This window comes from Pseudocercospora fijiensis, assembly GCF_000340215.1.
Source record: "Pseudocercospora fijiensis CIRAD86 unplaced genomic scaffold MYCFIscaffold_4, whole genome shotgun sequence".
Classification (NCBI taxonomy): Eukaryota; Fungi; Ascomycota; class Dothideomycetes; order Mycosphaerellales; family Mycosphaerellaceae; genus Pseudocercospora; species Pseudocercospora fijiensis.
This window is the reverse complement of record NW_006921535.1, coordinates 2389738-2407138: the sequence shown is the minus strand read 5'-3', so window position 1 is coordinate 2407138 and position 17401 is coordinate 2389738. Positions and strand designations below refer to the sequence as shown.

At 44.5% G+C, this 17401-nt stretch overlaps 7 protein-coding genes across 7 annotated transcripts; 2 read left to right on the top strand and 5 right to left on the bottom strand.

Annotated features, from left to right (window-relative positions):
- Positions 1–5861: 5861 nt before the first annotated feature.
- MYCFIDRAFT_36163 (uncharacterized protein) lies at positions 5862–7058 on the top strand (the record flags this gene model as incomplete). The annotated part of the gene is made up of 1 exon (XM_007927546.1): positions 5862–7058. One exon carries the CDS (start codon positions 5862–5864, stop codon positions 7056–7058), a length of 1197 nt encoding a protein of 398 aa, XP_007925737.1.
- Positions 7059–7079: 21 nt separating this feature from the next.
- MYCFIDRAFT_174534 (uncharacterized protein) lies at positions 7080–7283 on the bottom strand (the record flags this gene model as incomplete). The annotated part of the gene is made up of 2 exons (XM_007928194.1): positions 7080–7156; positions 7202–7283. The coding sequence occupies 2 exons, from the start codon at positions 7281–7283 to the stop codon at positions 7080–7082; spliced, it is 159 nt and encodes a 52-aa protein (XP_007926385.1).
- A 4052-nt stretch (positions 7284–11335) lies between these two features.
- On the bottom strand, positions 11336–11779 carry MYCFIDRAFT_174533 (uncharacterized protein; the record flags this gene model as incomplete). The annotated part of the gene is made up of 4 exons (XM_007928193.1): positions 11336–11465; positions 11495–11593; positions 11620–11703; positions 11748–11779. The coding sequence occupies 4 exons, from the start codon at positions 11777–11779 to the stop codon at positions 11336–11338; spliced, it is 345 nt and encodes a 114-aa protein (XP_007926384.1).
- On the top strand, positions 11778–12483 carry MYCFIDRAFT_64258 (uncharacterized protein; the record flags this gene model as incomplete). The annotated part of the gene is made up of 2 exons (XM_007927733.1): positions 11778–11967; positions 12128–12483. The coding sequence occupies 2 exons, from the start codon at positions 11778–11780 to the stop codon at positions 12481–12483; spliced, it is 546 nt and encodes a 181-aa protein (XP_007925924.1).
- Positions 12484–12780: 297 nt separating this feature from the next.
- On the bottom strand, positions 12781–13377 carry MYCFIDRAFT_80609 (uncharacterized protein; the record flags this gene model as incomplete). Its single annotated transcript, XM_007927815.1, has 1 exon — positions 12781–13377. The coding sequence occupies one exon, from the start codon at positions 13375–13377 to the stop codon at positions 12781–12783; it is 597 nt and encodes a 198-aa protein (XP_007926006.1).
- A 656-nt stretch (positions 13378–14033) lies between these two features.
- MYCFIDRAFT_153721 (uncharacterized protein) lies at positions 14034–14614 on the bottom strand. Its single transcript, XM_007928192.1, has one exon. It carries the CDS (start codon positions 14607–14609, stop codon positions 14124–14126), a length of 486 nt encoding a protein of 161 aa, XP_007926383.1. The 5' UTR covers positions 14610–14614; the 3' UTR covers positions 14034–14123.
- A 2151-nt stretch (positions 14615–16765) lies between these two features.
- Positions 16766–17134, bottom strand: MYCFIDRAFT_9100 (arginine N-methyltransferase; the record flags this gene model as incomplete). Its single annotated transcript, XM_007927511.1, has 2 exons — positions 16766–16911; positions 16981–17134. Coding segments are annotated over 2 exons (300 nt in total), but the record flags the coding sequence as incomplete, so codon positions are not given.
- Between the last annotated feature and the right edge of the window lie 267 nt (positions 17135–17401).

Here is a 17401-nt window from a genome sequence, read left to right as displayed (position 1 = left end):
GCTAGCGCCAATTCTAATGCTAATTCTAATTCTAATGCCAATTCCAATCTCTACTACCTACTCGGTAGATACTAGGATAGGATATTATCGTTAACTCTACTACTACGACTACTTGCTGCACTCAAACTTCTCGTACGAGCGCCCTCGCTATATAGACCCTTAGCAGCCGTAGGAATGCGAATATTACGACTACTACGACGACTAATATAGGCTTGTGTTAACCGCTCGGTTGCTTTATCGACAGTTATCTCTTCTTCTTCTTCTTCTTCGGCAAGGGCAGAGGTAGAGGTAGAGGCAGAGGCAGATCGACGGGCGCCTAATAGCTAAGCACTACGGCGTTAGCGCTTCCTAGCTAGTAGTACGTCGGTAGAAGGCCTAGTAGGATTAGTGCTATTAGAAGGAGGGTTAGAAGGTACCGCCGCCGTAGTAGGTATCTACTAAGCCTGCTAAGCCTGCTAAGCCTACTAAGCCTGCTAAGTCTGCTAAGCCTACTAAGTCTGTTAAGCCTGCTAAGCTAGGCTGCCCTATATACCGGACTAGCGTATAGTATTCGCAAAGGCAGATCGCCTTAATAACTAGTTTAGGTTGCGCTACTCTGCCTCTATCTGCTATAGAGTCCTATAGGTTACTAGATGTAGATCGGCTAAACTACCTTTAGGACCCTCTTCTTCTCCTACCTATTTAGTAGCATCTACGATAGCCTTCGCTATAGCATCCTACTTTGCCTTCTGTTCTGCCTTATAGGTATCCTAGTTAGCGTATACAGCTTTAGCAATGCTAATAATAATAGTAAGCAACTCGTCGAGATCCGTATCCTTATACTACTATCTATTTAATTCTAGTACGACCTATAGTAACCGATCTTTGCTAAGATTCACATCCTCCTATATGTCTATTAACCGAGCTAGAAGGAAGACCTCCGATATAGACTACATTAGCCTATCCTTTATATATATACTAGCTAGTATACGAAACAGGCGGTTCTTACGCGGGTATAGGGTATTAATCTTCTTTAAGCACTAGTTCTTAATATGCTTAAGCCTAAAGCTCGGTCTTGTACCTTTACCTAGTAGGTTAACTAGCTTAACGCGCTTAACTAGTAGTTTAGGTAGATTAGCTATTAGATCGGTGTTATAGAAGTTGCAGCAATCTCTTCTATCTACTTAGCCGAGTAGGGTCGGAAACTAGGTTAGGTATTCTCTATAGTGCTTATTTATTACTACTCGAAAGCAGCGGCCTAGTATCTTTAGGTAATCGTTTAGCGTACCTAAGAAGACCTTTAGAATGTTCTTCCGGCTCTCTAGCTTAGATTTATTCTATATATTACTCTCCTTAGATTTGCCCTTACGGCCTCTAGAAGCACTATCTCTAGCATCGGTATTAGCGTTACTATATACATCGTCTTAGTCGCTCGCACTACTAACATCCTTACTAGGAAGCTCTTGTCGCAACCTACTAGGTCCGGCAGTGTATATGCCTCTGCCTCTGCTATAAGCACCTCTACTACGACTACGACTACGACTACGACTACGACTACGACCGCGCGACTGCGACTACGACTATATCTATATTAGTAGAAGAATAGAAAGCATATTAGCGCCTTCTAGCATTCGCTTAATATAATCTCCGGTATAGTATAGCACGAAGAAGAATGCACGAGGTCGATAGAAGTGCGGCTTATCGAAGAAGCCCTTTATATTTAATAGAGCTAGTCGCCGAGCAATACGACTAAGTCGCTACTAAAGGTCTCTAGGATTGCGAGTAATATTAAACTTCTATTAGTATACATTAGCGATATTAGGTACGTCTAACCTAATGCTTGCTATAGTAGTAGCTGCTATATAACGAATAGCGGAGTCTAATTTGCAATACTCGTCGTATCGGTCGTCCTAGTCCGGCTTTAGCACCCTCGTAGTATAGAAGGAGATAGTACGGGTAGCATTAACGCCTAGACCTACTAGGCTATATTAGTACCTCTTAGTTAGATCCGGATTATCCTTAGTTAGATGTAGCAACTAGCTACGGGCGATATCGACAAAGTTAGTAATATACTTATAGCTATCGATAAATACTAAGGACTTACGCATATTCTATAGTGTTGCTAATCCCTTCGTAATCTCCTTCTCTTCTCTATTAGGAATTAGTAGATAGGATACGGTATTATCGATTACTATATATAGTATGTCGTAGTCGGTTAGATACTCCTTCGGGATAAATTTAATAATATATATAATTTCTAGGCGATCGATGCTACTACGGATAATCTTAGTCTCGTACGGGTTAGGGCCTTCCTTACGTATACCGGCATACTTTATCGCATACTTAGTGCATTCTTTATCTATAGTCGCCGATGCTAATAGCGTACTAGTGTCGATGCGTAGGCGGTTACGCATTTAACCGACCTGCGAGTATTCGCCTTAGAAACTAGAAGGCTTACCTTAGTTGTAGATTAGGTACGCCTTATCGATAATAACTAGACCGACTCGCTCGCGGACCTCTAGTTTATTAAGTAAGAAAAGGAATTAAGGTAATGCTGCCTATTCTAGACTAAGTAATAGGTACTAGATCTTGCCTTTCTAGATATTCTCGAATATGCCTAGGTCGATCTTCTTGCTCTTAGTAGAGATATATACTAAATAGACGATATTACTAGTATTGCTAGCTATACGCTCGATAGCTGCTACTTGTTCGGCGCCTAGGCGGTTTAATAGAACTACTTAAATAGTTATTATACTAGTTAGCATTATAAAGCCCTAGAATAGTAGACTCTTTCCCTCGCCTATACGAGCAATAAATAGGATATTATTCTAGCTATAGATAAGCGCATATATTACTAACTTTTGCGGTAGAGTCGGAGTATATGCTAAACTAGGGTGCTTGAATTCGAGGATTTTGGTTAAGCCTTTCTTAATAATCTCCGCCTAGTACTAGACAGTTTCCTTAAATTAGCCTGCTTGCTATACTAACTCCTATATACGCGCAAGCGGTGTCTCTAGATCTGTAATCTTCTCGATACGTCGCTAGAAGTGCCGTAGCTATTTAGATTTTAATTGTAGCAGCTTTATTAGTAGCTCGACGCTAAAGTCTAGACGTACGCGTATAATAGTAGAGCGACCTAGCAATAGCGCTTAATATAGTTCTTATCGCTTAAGTCGCTGCTTCTTCTAGCGCGTAGCCTTTTCATTTTCGCGCTGCTTACGGCGCTGCTTGTTAAACGCTATACTAGACGCTATCGAGTGCTAAAGGAATTAGATACCGTATAGCGTAGCGCTAGTCGAGTGCTAGAGGAATTAAAGAGTTAGAGCGGTAGCAGCGGCGGCGGCGGCGAGGTCGAAATCTGAACCCTATTCTACGGACATACGGACCTATAGCGGAGCCTATATAACACTTAAACTCTTAGACCCTATACTGCGTTTGTCGATATTAGGCTATAGGTTAAAGTTCTAAATGCTAAGGACTAAAGAGATAGTTTCCCCTACTAGATCAAAGCGACTATATAGGCTGAAGTACAGATTAGATAGACACGCGGAGGTTGTAGAGGGCACTAGAAAGGTAGACCTCCGACGATTTGTTGTCGCTATAGAGTGTCGTTTATTTAATTATAAAGCATATAGGGGTAGACAAACGAGTTAGGCGAGACTAGCAATTCATGTTTCCTAATAATAATTCTCGAATTTGTAAAGCAATAGTATTATTAAAATAGCGGATATCCTTAATTACTGAATTATCTAGGAACCGTCTCTATAAAGTGCTATACTACGGGTAATAGTTGTTGCGGTATTCGAGCTAATATGTATATACTAGTAGGTAGATAGGCGAGCCTGCACCCGCCTAGAACGGTTTGTCGTTAGGCGCTTCGCTAGAATGAGATCTCGAATAGCGCTAAACCTAATGTAGTATAGTATAGAAATGGAAGTTACGAGCACATACACGAATTCAACTACGAAGCGCCTAAATAGAGGTAGGCTAGTTCTAGTTACGGTTAGTAGCTCTATACTAATCTCGAATATACTTGTAAGGGACCTCCCTATTAATTAGGAATATGCCTATCTTTCGAAATGCTAACCTAATATTATAAGAGGTGAATGTCTTAGCCTAAATAGCTAAGAGCGCCTCTACAAACTTAGGTATTCTAAACTCGCTAACGCTATAGTATATAGCCTGTAACACCGCTTGCCTATACCTTAACTTATACGCCTAAAATAGGATTATATCTAATAGCTACATAAAGTATAAAGTATGCGGTTATAGGCCCTATAATTAAATCTTATACCGCTTTGCAAAGGCTACAAATTCCTTAAAGCAATAGGAGCCGTAATTGTCGTATAATAGCACCCTCTATTCGTTTAGATGTTTAGGCTTCGTCTTTCGCTTAAACTAGCGGATATAATGTATTATAGTATCGTCGGTTATATATCTAGACTCGTTAATAGTAATTAAGAAGTTGTCTTTGCCTAAGAACGAGAGTATAGTTAGTAGGTGTCGTCGTTGCCTCGGAAGCGGACTCGGACTTAGAAAGGGCAATAGTAGTAGCAGTAATAGACTTACCTTCCTTCGGTACCTACCGTTCTTAGACTATTATACCTTTAACGATTAACTAATAGTCTACTACCTTACTAAACGCGTTTACGGTCTCGACGATAGTTATATATGTATAGTTACTATTATACTCGGTCTAGGCGCGCCGCTTCGTATCTATTATAACGATATACTCGTTACTACTAATTCTAACTCGGAAGCCTGTTTTATCGAAATTCTATACATTCCGCGGCTTTACGTCTAGTCGCTTTATTATCGCCTTAAAACAGTTAAACTAGCTCCTTATCGTAGAAGGGTCGTAAGCTTCCTTCCGCTATACCTTAATTAGTTTAGACTTAACCTTACTAAGTTTATAGCGCTTTAGAAAGCGGTCCGCCTAGTCTATACTAAATAGCGGTATTATATCCTTCGATACACCTTCTAGTAGTAGGCTTATTAGTATATCTATCGCTATAATAGTAATTAGCGGTACCGGTAGGAATATACCTATTTCGTCCCTCTTTCGATAATAATCCGCTAGCGCTATCTCTTAAGACTCGTCTAATTTAGTATTAGTTAATAGCCGACTGAATAGCGACCTACGGCCTCTTAACCGCTAGTAGATACGAGAATATAGGCGAGTTGCTTTCTTACTCTTATAGAGCGCTCGAATACTAACTTTCTTATTCTTATCCGATTTAGCTACTAATTCGTAGTATCTCGAAACGACGCGATCTGCTACCCTCTCTGCCCTCTCTACCTCGGTTAACCGCTTAGCTCGCACCCTTTTTACGTTTTTGCCTTTATTACGCCCTATACTAAGTTTTATATACAATCCGTATAGTAGAATATAAGAAATAGGAGGAATATACGCTTTAGAATAAGGTAGACGCGCCTACTAAGGATTACATAAGAAATAGCGACAGTGAGGTCCTATAGCTGCTATATAGTAGTATATACTCGGATAAACTAGCTAATATAATGCCTCGACTTACGGTTTAATACTATATATACCTAGATATCTATATAGGACTAGAACCTACCACTATGTCGAGTTTTACGTGTAGCCTACTAAGAAAAAGCGATTTTACGTATAGCCGGAACCCCCGCGAACAGCGGGGAGGAGTGTGTGACGGAACCCCGGATAGTTGCAAACCGCGAACCAGCTGGAGAACCAGGAACCAGCTGAGTAAGCAGCTTCCTCCATTGGCATCGCACGTGATCGCGACTCGATTAGCTGGAACCTACCAACCAAGCTCAAGGTGGCTCCCTTCCACTTTTTTCGTAGCCATCGACATCTTCACACCTTTGCACATCTCCAGTAGTACATTTCTGCGTCGACCATGCGCCTATTCAGTCTGCCGTCAGCTTTGCTGGCTCTGCTGGCCTTGACCGATGTCTCTGCCGCGACTCACACCTCGAACTGGGCCGTTCTAGTCAGCACGTCGCGATTCTGGTTCAACTATCGTCATCTCGCAAACACTCTCAGCCTGTACCGCACCGTAAAACGATTAGGCATACCGGATAGCCAGATTATATTGATGTTGCCCGATGATATGGCATGCAACCCTCGAAATTCATTTCCGGGCAGCGTGTTCAATGACAAGAGCAGGCAATTAGACCTCTACGATAATACAGGCTGGGCAGAGGACATGGCCGGTATGGGCGGAATCGAGGTGGACTATAGAGGCAACGAGGTCACAGTCGAGAACTTTATCAGGCTGCTGACCGATCGCTGGCCGGCATCACACCCCACGAGTAAGAGATTAATGACGGACGATCGCAGCAATATCCTTATATACATGACTGGGCACGGTGGTAATGAGTTCTTGAAGTTTCAAGACAGCGAAGAAATAAGCAGCTTCGACTTGGCGGATGCATTTGAGCAAATGTGGGAGAAGAAACGGTACCACGAATTGCTATTCATGATCGATACCTGCCAGGCAAATACAATGTATACGGCTTTCTACACACCAAATATCATTGCCACTGGAAGCTCGGCCAAGGACCAGAGCTCTTATAGCCATCACGCAGACCAAGATGTTGGTGTGGCTGTTATCGACAGATGGACATATTACAACTTGGAGTTCCTGGAAACGAGACTGAACAGCACGTCTGCGGACGTCAGACTCGGAGAGCTCTTCGACTTTTATACTTTCGAGAGGGTCCACAGCGATGCTGGGGTGCGATACGACCTGTTCCCAGGCGGTGAACAAGCTGCGAGGGATCGACGAGTGCTTGACTTCTTCGGCAGCGTTCAACGTGTCGAGGTCGGCTCCGCCAAAGGTGGCAGCCTGGGAGATTGGAAGTCTGATCTGGAAGCGCTACGTGCCATCTACCAAAGGCAGCAGGCAGAATTCGCAGAGGCGCACCCGATCGAGCGGGAACAGGAAAGTGAGGCAATCATTCGTGCTGCCAAAGACGATGGAAAGGTTGCACTTGATATGGCTCAGGCTGGAGGAGATTGGGGCAAGAAGCTGGTCGGCCTTGGATCGTTGATATCATTAGGGGCTGCGTGGCTTGCGTCGAATGCTCTGTAAAAGAGCTAGATGCTTGGAGTGTTACTTGGAGCTAGCTGCCTTGGATGTGGAATTGGATTGATCTTTAAATGCTGTGATACCCGGTCGTACTGAGCGAACTGATGTCGAAATGATCAATCTTACATCCTCTCTTTACTTTCCACCTTGGCGGCGTTGCCACTGTGCGTACATGTACCTGAACATCATTCGGAACTTGATAAGATATCGGCATCGACGGAGCTCCATATATACTAGATTGTTAATGGAGGGTTAGCTTCACTTTAGTCTATTGTCGCTTCCTATTATTGTTGCGCCTTCCTTACTATATCGCAAACTTTACTTAGACTCGCTATAACTTCGCGCCTAGACTCGCTATATTGTTCTTCCTATACCCTTATCGATAGCGACTACGACAGCGATAGCGATAGCGATAGTAGCGTTACTACTACTACTACCGTTTCGAGCTATAACTAGTATTTCGCGCGACCTTATTCTTATAGCTACTATAGGTACTTTAGTACCCGATTTAGTACCTATATTACTAGTAGGAGGACTATATTTATCGTAAGCTAAGAGGCGCATCGCTATAGACTCGCTACTAACTCGCTCTAGCCTTCGACGTCCTACGACTATAAATACGAAAGATTTCTAGTACTATAGCGAGCAGATATAGTAAGACCTCCTCGACGATGCCGCAAATCTATAAAAGAAGAAGGTAGTATTAAATAGACTGCGTAAATACTCGGCTACGGGTATTATTATAGAGACTAAGCAAGGAAAGCTAGCACTATCGCTATATTACTTCTATACTCGCTACGATAACGGCTATAAGTATCGCGTACTAGATATCGAAGGAGAGAGAGTCTACGCTTATTATAAGTATTAGGGCAAGAGTAGCTATACTGCTAGCGAGATTAAGGTTAAAGAAGAGGATAGAAATAGCGAGCTAGCCGCGATATAGGCGCGAGTCGAGGCTATAGAGGCAAAGAATGCTATATTAGAGGCAAAGAATACTATATTAGAGGCAAAGATTAAGGCATTAGAAGCTAAGTTCGATAAGTTAGAAGGATATTGCCTCTCGTAGTTTAAATAGCTTAAGAATAAGGCTATTATTAAGTCTAAGGATATATATACGATATAGAAGGAGCTATAGCTAAATAGCGATCGCGAGCTACTAGTAGATAATATTTAAGGAGCGAGTCTATAGCGAGTTCTATAGCGAGTTCTATAGCGAGTCTACTACGAGTCTACTACGAGTCTATATTTCTATTTCCTTTCTTCTTCGATCGTATCTCTATAGACAATAGATTAACTAGCTTCTAAGTACGCTTTAGCTTCTAACTCTTCTATCCGCTCTAACTATCTTGCTAGCTATCTTGCTAACTATATTGCTAGCTATATTGCTAGCTATCTTGCTAGCTATATTGCTAGCTATCTTGCTAGCTATCTTGCTAGTCCTTAGCTTCGCTCGACTCTTTTAGAATAGGCGTAACTCGCGGTAGCCTCGTAGTATCCTCGCCGCTTAGGTTAATAAACTTAGGCGGCTTTTTTATATCGATTACCTTCTCCTTCTATAGCTTCTCTTACTTAATCTCTATAGATAGAACAACCCCGTCCTAACTCGCTATAACACTCGCGCTACTACTCGTAGTAGGAGTACTTAGCCGGTACTTCCGCTTTAGTTGCCTTTGTTACTATAGCTTCCGCTATTATTAGATACAGATTTTAAGGTAATAGATTAGTAGCTGCTTTGTTGCTTTCCCTCCTATTTGCGGTTTAAAGAGTATAAGAGCCTCTTTAACTAGTCCTAGGCCGAGTACTTTAGAAGCGACTTTATCTAGTAATAAGCGCTTATTATCGAAATCAGTATAGAAGAAGTAGTCTATATAGTCGTCGACCTAATAGACGCTACCTTACGGTAGGTCCTTAGCGTCAATCCGACTAAGAACCTAGTCTATAAGTAATATGTTAGCTTCTTCGAAGTCTTTGTTAGACTAGATATTAGTAATAGAAGTCTATAGGACTAGCGGATTATATTCCTATAGGTCGACTCTACCCCTACGAGAAACCTCTACTCGCTAGCTAAAAACTAAATAGCGGTAGGTAAATAATACCTTTATTGGCTCCTTTAATAGTTGTATAGGTATTAGTAGACGTTGCGAGAGGCTCCGAGATCTAGTATTTAGTCGAGAAGTTGGCTTATACTACTAAATAGTAGCATTGCGTATAGTATTCGCCGCCTTAGGTAGAGAAGGGAACGCATTAAAGCCTCGTACCGTACTCGCAGTTAAACTCGTAGTAGCGGTAGTAGCTACGGCTACTACTAACGGCTCGCGTATAAATCGCTCGGTTAGTAGATTAGGGTTCTTAAGACTACATTAGTTACAGAATGCGTATGCTTTTAATAGTGTTATATAGTTAGCGCCGGTAATAGTATAAAAGGTACCCTAGATAGGCATTATTAGTAGTAGAACTAAGGTAGAACTATAGTAGTAGTGTAGAGGTAGAACAAGATAGGAATTGAAAGATTAAGAAGGAAATAGAACTAAAATAAGCGACTCGCGGCCGGCTCGCGGCCGGCTCGCAAATCCCTTATTTTAGATTAGTATATATTATTTGCAAACTTAATTAATCTAGCCCCGGTATTCGCCCTACCTAACGTCTAATTACGAGCTGCTAATAGCTTATCTAACTCTATTAGTTTAGGCCCTAACCCTATAGCTATATACTCGGCAATTAGCTATCGAAGAAGTAAGTATACCTAGCGGTAAACTCGCTCTCTGTCGCTATTATTCTCGCTACTACTAACTAGATACGAGAAGCCGCGAGTCTATAATGCTATCTAACACTAAGTAAGCGTAGCTTCGGGTAGGTAGGCTTTAAGATCTAGGAATTAGCGAGTCTATTAGCGAGTCTATAGCGAGTCTATAGCGAGTACTATAGAATCTAATATATACCGAATCCTTAAAGGTCTTGCTCTATATTATCAAGTACGCTATTAGGTACAGGAATACCTTAATAAGAATGCCCGCTTAGCTCTAGATAATAGCATAGAATATGCGGAATACCTAGTACGACGTATAGTCGATTAGCCTACTTCCTAATCCGATAGCTATTCTAGAGGTAAACAAATTCGAGGACTTTATAGTGTATAATTGGCATATAGACTATAAGGAAGGCAATCCGATCGGCTAGCAATTTAGTATCGTATAGCAACTCGCGTAGTAACTCGTAAAAATAGCCCCTCTAGCTATTTAATGCAGGTGCTTGCTAGCGCTACTATACCTCGATCCGCTAGTTTATCTTGCTCGTACCGTATTTAAAGCAGTCTTCGAAAGCTAGTAGTTCTAGTTCTAGTTCCGGATCCGGGTTACTATAAGTCGTAAGGCGAGTCGTAAGGCGAGTCGTATAGTAAGCGTCCGCGGCTAGAATCGTTTCCGCCCTACGGTCTAATCGGATAATCTATAGCATTATACTACTATTCTTAATCGTTGCAATATATTAAGCGAGTATAGATATAGCTATGCGGCTAGTAATCCCTATATAGACCTAGATAATATAACGCGAGTAGACATTAATAGCTACGTAGATCTATATCCCCTAATGCTCGAATTTATAGTAAGTATCTATTAATATTACGTAGCTAGGGCCTAGTATAATAATCGCTCTATAGTACTCTCGCGCCCGCTTACGGCGGACTTGCAACCCTTTAGGATTTAGTAAGCAAGCTATACGATATAGCCGATCTCTGCTAATAATATTGTATTTAGACCTAATATAGGTATATAGGTACCGTCGGCCGAAGGACTCTACCGTAGACTTCTCGAGCTCTTCCTATAAGACCTCTACTATCTCCTCTTCCGCTTCTATCTATCTATCTCGCGATAATACCTTCTTTAATCTAAGCTCTTAACGTATCCGTTAATATCTCCGCTAGCTAATATTAAATCCATCTATCTTTAGTACTTTAACCGCTTCTTTATTAGTTAAGCGTAAAGCGGAGAAGGTATATACGACTCGGATCTTTAGTGCCTCGATATTATTAACTCGGTTATAGTAAGCGTAATAGCTATAATTAACTCCCTATTCCTTAAGCCTCCGATAAAGCGTAGAAAGAGCTATCTAGTAACTAGTCTCTTATATAAGGTGCTATAGGATTTCGCCTTATATAGTACCGCTATTAACTTATAAGGTTATCTAAGCCCTCTATAGCGAGAGATCGATACGTAAAGGCATTTTACGAGTCAATAGCGAGTATAGTACGAGGGCAAATATAGAAAGTTGGTCGTAGAGGTAGGTTAGTAGAGGAGGCGGTAAGAACCTCCATTGACAATCTGGTATATATGGGCCTCCCTAGGCATCGGGATCGCGGTACGCTTGAGCTTCGGAATCTCCACCCAGTACGTGACTTCCATTGCCAGTGTGCTCCTTCACTCTTTCTCCCACAAAGGCGTCACATTGCTTCAACATCATTGGGCTTTGGAACTGACAGATAGCACCCAGAGTTAAGGATCCCGCTCAAGTACAGTAGTTCTATCCGCATCGAGTCAGCCACTCTTGCACGGCAGGATCCTGCCAACACATAGCATTGATCGAGTCTAAACTCGCGAAGATCTCTCTAGCACCAAGCGAACCGGTACCACAAGGCCACGCATAGATTATACCACTTCAGAATCACACAGCCAAATCGAGATCCCCTGAATCCTCAACTCAGACTGGTTGCGCGACCCCGCCACCAGCATGGCCTCGAGGAGTAATACTGCCTCACCTGGAGGGTCGTCTAGCTCGGCACTCCTCCTTCGCAAGCAGTTGAAGCAGATGCAAAATGACAAGGACATACCTGGAATAAGTTGTGGACTTCTTGGAGACAACATCTTTGAGTGGGAGATCATGCTCATGCTGAGTGACGAGGGGGATACGATGTACGGAGGTGAGTATGAACGTATGCTATCATGCGGACATCAGAGGCCCCAGAGAGATATTGGAAAAGAGCTGGTTTGCACAGGACGAAAGTTGCAGAAACAAGTGTTCAGACAACAGAATTCAAAAGAGGCTACACGAATCCGACTAATAGAACCCTTCATTACTAGGTGGTGTATTTCGCGCTCGAATGACTTTCCCACCCGACTACCCACATCAACCTCCAAAGCTCAAATTCGAAACGAAGATCTTCCATCCCAATGTCTACGAGAATGGCGAAGTCTGCATCTCGATTCTTCATCCTCCCGAAGAAGACCAGTATGGCTACGAGTCAGCAGCAGAGCGATGGTCACCTGTACAAACTCCCGAAACGATACTGCTCTCTGTCATCAGCATGCTCAGTAGTCCGAACGACGAAAGCCCGGCAAATATTGAGGCAGGGAAGCTGTGGAGAGAAAACCAGAAAGAGTTCAAGAAGAGAGTGAGGAAATGTGTAAGGGATAGTCAGGAGAATGCTTGGGACTAAAGGGTTGCTGCGACTTGGGAAGGATATGGAATACTTCAAGCATTCTTGTGCATACCAAGGCGTCTAGAGCACGGCATACGATGGGTGTAAATATGGCAGGATTACTGGGACTCGCATGTCATCAACAGCGCGGCGCAGGTATAGGCTTCGTTGGTCGGACATTCAACCTTCGTTTGTTTGATAGTTCTCTCAGGAACTGCTAATCAGCTTTTAAGCAGGTCGTCATGAACTCTTTCTAGTTGTTCTTTATGGATCCGATCAGAAAGTCTCACGAAAGCTTGAATATTGAGCTTCAGATCAACAATATCGAATCAAAGTTCCTGCTGGCTGCAACTTGGTCAAAGCATTCTTTCTCAGAGCCTCTGACTTTGCAAATCCAAACACACCGAGTCTAGAATTCAGCTGGACTTGGATGACAGGATGCCCATTCGCCACAGAATTGAGAATGAGTCCAGCTGGTTGCGAATTCGGATCATCCTTCGATGCACCATAGAACGATCCGCCATGGATGTACACCATGACCGACAACCTGTCGCCTTCATTAGTACCATTTGGTCTGAAGACATTCAAACGAAGACAGTCCTCGGAGATGTCTGTGTAGTTACCCAGGTATAGTGGTATTAGCGTCAACCCTTCGTCCTGAGGACATGCTGATCCAGGCTTCGCAGCTTTAACAATGGATCCATTCGAGTGCTTGTAAGGGATTGGAGATCTGAATCTGTTCTCACCGCCAGTATTTTCAGCGTATTGAATCCCCAAGAAAGCTTCGATCTGGTTCCTGTGGAGGCCATGATACGTCACGCCTTCTGTCTTCGCGGTCGGTACATTGTTAGCAGAACCAAAAGCTAAGTATGCAACGGCACAAAGAAGTGTTCCAAGATCGAGAGACCTCATGGTGTATGAGAAATGACAGGAAAGTGCAGATCTTGTTTAGAATACAGAAGAGAGTGAGGAAATGTAAAGCAGTAGGTTCCACCATCGCAAAGTCGCCATACCATTGGAGAACTAATGCTTTGCATAGCGTGGGTCATGACGAATAGGTCCCGCAGATGGATGTGCTTCCTGGCGACTAAAGGAAGTGGCTGCGCTGAGAAATGTAGGCCTTGATCGACACAGTGCTCGACATGCTGGCGCACTCCGAGAGTGGCTGCATCACTTCTATTGATGTTGGAGAACAATACGACAGCTGATCCGAGATGGATAAGATAATGTTCAAGCTTCGACGGTGCAAAAGATAGTGCCGAGCTTGATGGTCCTGAGAGTGGGTACTGTGGGTGTGCTGGATTTTATGCCAAGGTCGGCAAGATGGTCTCTATCTCTTCGTTAGCATGCTTCAAGACGCTTGGAGAGGTCATGAGTGCTGCTAGCAGAGGACCGACCTTTCTGCAGGTGAAACACACTGGCGATGCTGGCCGTGATATTTGGTATATTCGCGACGCGAGAGGTCGTGCCGAAGTGACGTGCATCCTTGAGATCAATCCCACAGTAGTAGTAGTAATGCCTGAAGTGAACACGACGCATTGCGTTCCTAGCAATGAACTCCAGTCTTTAAGAATTGTTTCTTGCATTGTCACCTGCGGAGGGCAACATGCTGTTGATACATGATGTCATTCGCGACAGTCCAGTGTAAGGGTAGGTTCTCAGCTCCCTTCCGCCCCTTGCTCGCCCTCTCCAGCCTTTAATGCCTCAGTCCGTAGCTGATTCCGCTTGCCCAATATCCTCAACGTATTCTTCTTTTCAAGCTCCGTCATCTGCTCCCAATTGCCTATCCTTGACAATGTGCCATCCTTATTGACTACCAGCGGACCAAGATGATCCATTTTCACGCTCGCTTCGCCGCTTGATATATCCAGCTTTCGTGCTTCGTCTTCTGTTGGTGGAGGCGGGAGAGGTAGTGGCTGGGCATTGCTGTCTTTCGTGGGATCTTCAGGGTCGATAGTGATGTCCGAGGCACGCTTTGCGGCGTCTTCGAGCTTTGAGGAAGCCATATTTATCGCCGCCGTTCTAAACGTGGCCGAACTTGATGGGTAAGGCGTAAATGCGCGTCTCGCTTGTTTTGCGTTCTGGAGGTATGCTCGCGCGGTCGAAGGCACGAAGCGGTGCATGAGAAGGCTGTCAATCAACATGGACTGTGAAGCGAGTAGTATCGCAACAATGGCGATGATGATTGTCAGGATTATGTACGCGATCTGGCGAGACATTGAGAACTTTCTGGAAGTTGGACCTAGCCTGTGCCACTTTCGTGAATATGAGGTTGAGAGGCCAACCCCCACTGTCAAATCCAGATGATTGAAGCTGAGCAATGCCCAGAACAAGGCCCTTAAGACCTCTCAAGTTGTGTTTGATGTCGACCAGGCAATGAAGGAGGGGAGGAACCTCGCATCTGGCTGAGTTGCTTGGCGTGCACGGACATCGCTTTTGATGAACGTATCCCTCGACTGCGGATTCTCACTTTTTTGTGTTCTTGGACTTCGAGGCAATGGCTTCCAGCGTCCACTAGTTTGGACATTCTGCGCCAGAGAAGCTATGCTCAGCACCATGGTATGAAGTCGTCTGCTTCGAAGGCCTTGCGCCCTAAGTCCTGGATACAGTTGCAATGACTTGAGGCAACATTCACTCGATGTCTGCTGTACTATAATTGGTACTTCAGTGTCGCAGTTGCATGCCCGTACACATAAACCTTGGACATTGGTAAGCCCGCGGGACCTGGATCGTGTTCAGCTTGCAACTACACGTTGTGGCTGCTTGTAGCGTGTCCAAGCTGCCAGAGCTGCAATGCTTGCCACATAAACGGCGGCGTTCTTCCCTGCTGGCGAATACGAGATTCATTCACACAATCCCACGATACGCAGGAAGGAAAAAATTGGAATAGCAGACCAGAATGCCAACCCATCCAGCTATGAACACAGAGGCGACATGACCACCTCAGGTTCCCTGCCAACCGCACCAGTCACTCAGCATATCACCAACCTCACACCTGGAACAAAATACAGCGTGGGCGTCTCAGCCACATATAGATATACGGAAGACGATACCAAAGGTAATCTCATATTCTTCCTTGACGACCAGAACCACAGGACAGGCGATGTCTCCTTAGATAGCGTCAACCAGGATCCTCATTATCCTCACAATGACCACCCGGGCAGCCAGGGACGCTTCGACTTCACGGCAACCAAGTCTGAACATGACCTTATTGCTGTGGCTGGGGCCTGGATTGGAAGTATCACTTGCACACATTCTAATGTTTATATCGAGGTGGCACTGAGGGAAGTGAGTGGAATTGCTGGTCGTGTTTGTGGGAGTTGGCGGGTGCATTCCTTAGAGGACCCTCGCTGCTGTGACGGGCGTCGTTCGAGAGGGCGAAGTTCTTTGAGCAATTTCTCCACTTGACGAGTTCTGATATAACCAACGCAAAGGAGAATTTCAACAGTAGCAGTTCAAGTGGATTGATTCTAGCTCCAGATAAAGCAATCGGAGAATAGGCACCTCCAGCTCCGAATCGGATTATCAGAGGAGCGTGTATGGACAAGACGATTGACAGTTAAGCGCGTCCGCAGTAGTGCAAAGATGGCGAGTTTGATAAGATTTTTCTTCCACATATGTGCACTTGATTGAATGCTGACTTGTGATTTCGCAGTTGCTCCGAATGTGCCGATATTGATCTACTTAGCCTGTGATGCTGAGCCTCATGGAAACTTCTGCTGCAGGACTGCCTACAACGTGACCTCGAATTCTTGGACGACTTCGACTGAGGATTTCACCGATCCTTTTCAACTTTCTGTTGAGACTGTCATTTACGATCGCGCGACCGGTGCTCGGCTTCCAGAGACCTGGAATAACACAACGCATGTAGCAACGGTTGTCACAATGACAGCCACAGCTTCTAGCAATATCACTGCAATTGCTGCCGGAAGTGCTGTGCCTTTGGGAGTTCTGCTTGTAGTCGTGCTAGTCGGATGTGGAATCTTGTGGAAGCAGTTGCAGAAGGCGAAGCGAGGGCAGGTAGCTATGGCGGGAGCTCCAGCCGTGCCAGAGAAGTCGCATGATGGAATGTACTAAGGAGCTGCTAGCCCGAATGCTGGATACTATCAGTATGCGTATGAGCATATGGCGCAGGGTCCGGAGTTTCCAGTGAGCCAGACGTGTCCTGATTGAGTGCCGCTTTGTCTTTGGGGTTGAGAGTGTTATCGTCATGATGCTGTCTGGCCTATTGCTGTGCGGCTCCTTCCTCCGTAGCATCAGCTTCTGGCACTGGTCTTTCATCTATGTCGTCTAGGGTGAATAGCAGAGCATCGTCCTCCAGAGCAGGTTGTAGATACTTGTCATCGGCCCAAGAAGATGCATTGGACACATCAGGCTTCTGCCTGCCGCCTAGCACTTCTGAACGAATGTAGTTGACCAGTTTGATGCTAGAGTAGAAGTCTAGATCTGTACAGTGTCAGTAATGGAATTTCCACCTACATTCGCCTGTAGGACTGCAAATTCTGCTTTACTTACTGTGCTCAGTCTGGATCTGCACAAAATCGAAATCGTGTGCCTTCCTGCAGTGCTCGATCATGACCTTCGCACCCGGGAATGTCTCCGCGCAGAGCAAGCACTTAATGCTCACATCTTCCGTGTCCTCTTCCACATCATCCCAGCCTTCTGAATCGGGCTTGATGTCGAGGCCGTTTATGTCGACAGAGCGATTCCCATCGTCATCTCCACTTTCGTCACCAGAGAAGTATTGGCCGTCTTCTTCGATGGGCGGACCGACTATCTCACCATCTCTGTTCCGCATGCGCCAGCCATGAGGAAGGTCTGGCATGCCAGGCGGATCGAAGCACCAATTGTGGTTGGTCGTCGAGTCGTAGTGGTGCTGCAACAAAATCTCAAGGTTGATAGAATAGGCGAGGGTGATAAGCTTTATTCTAGCGGC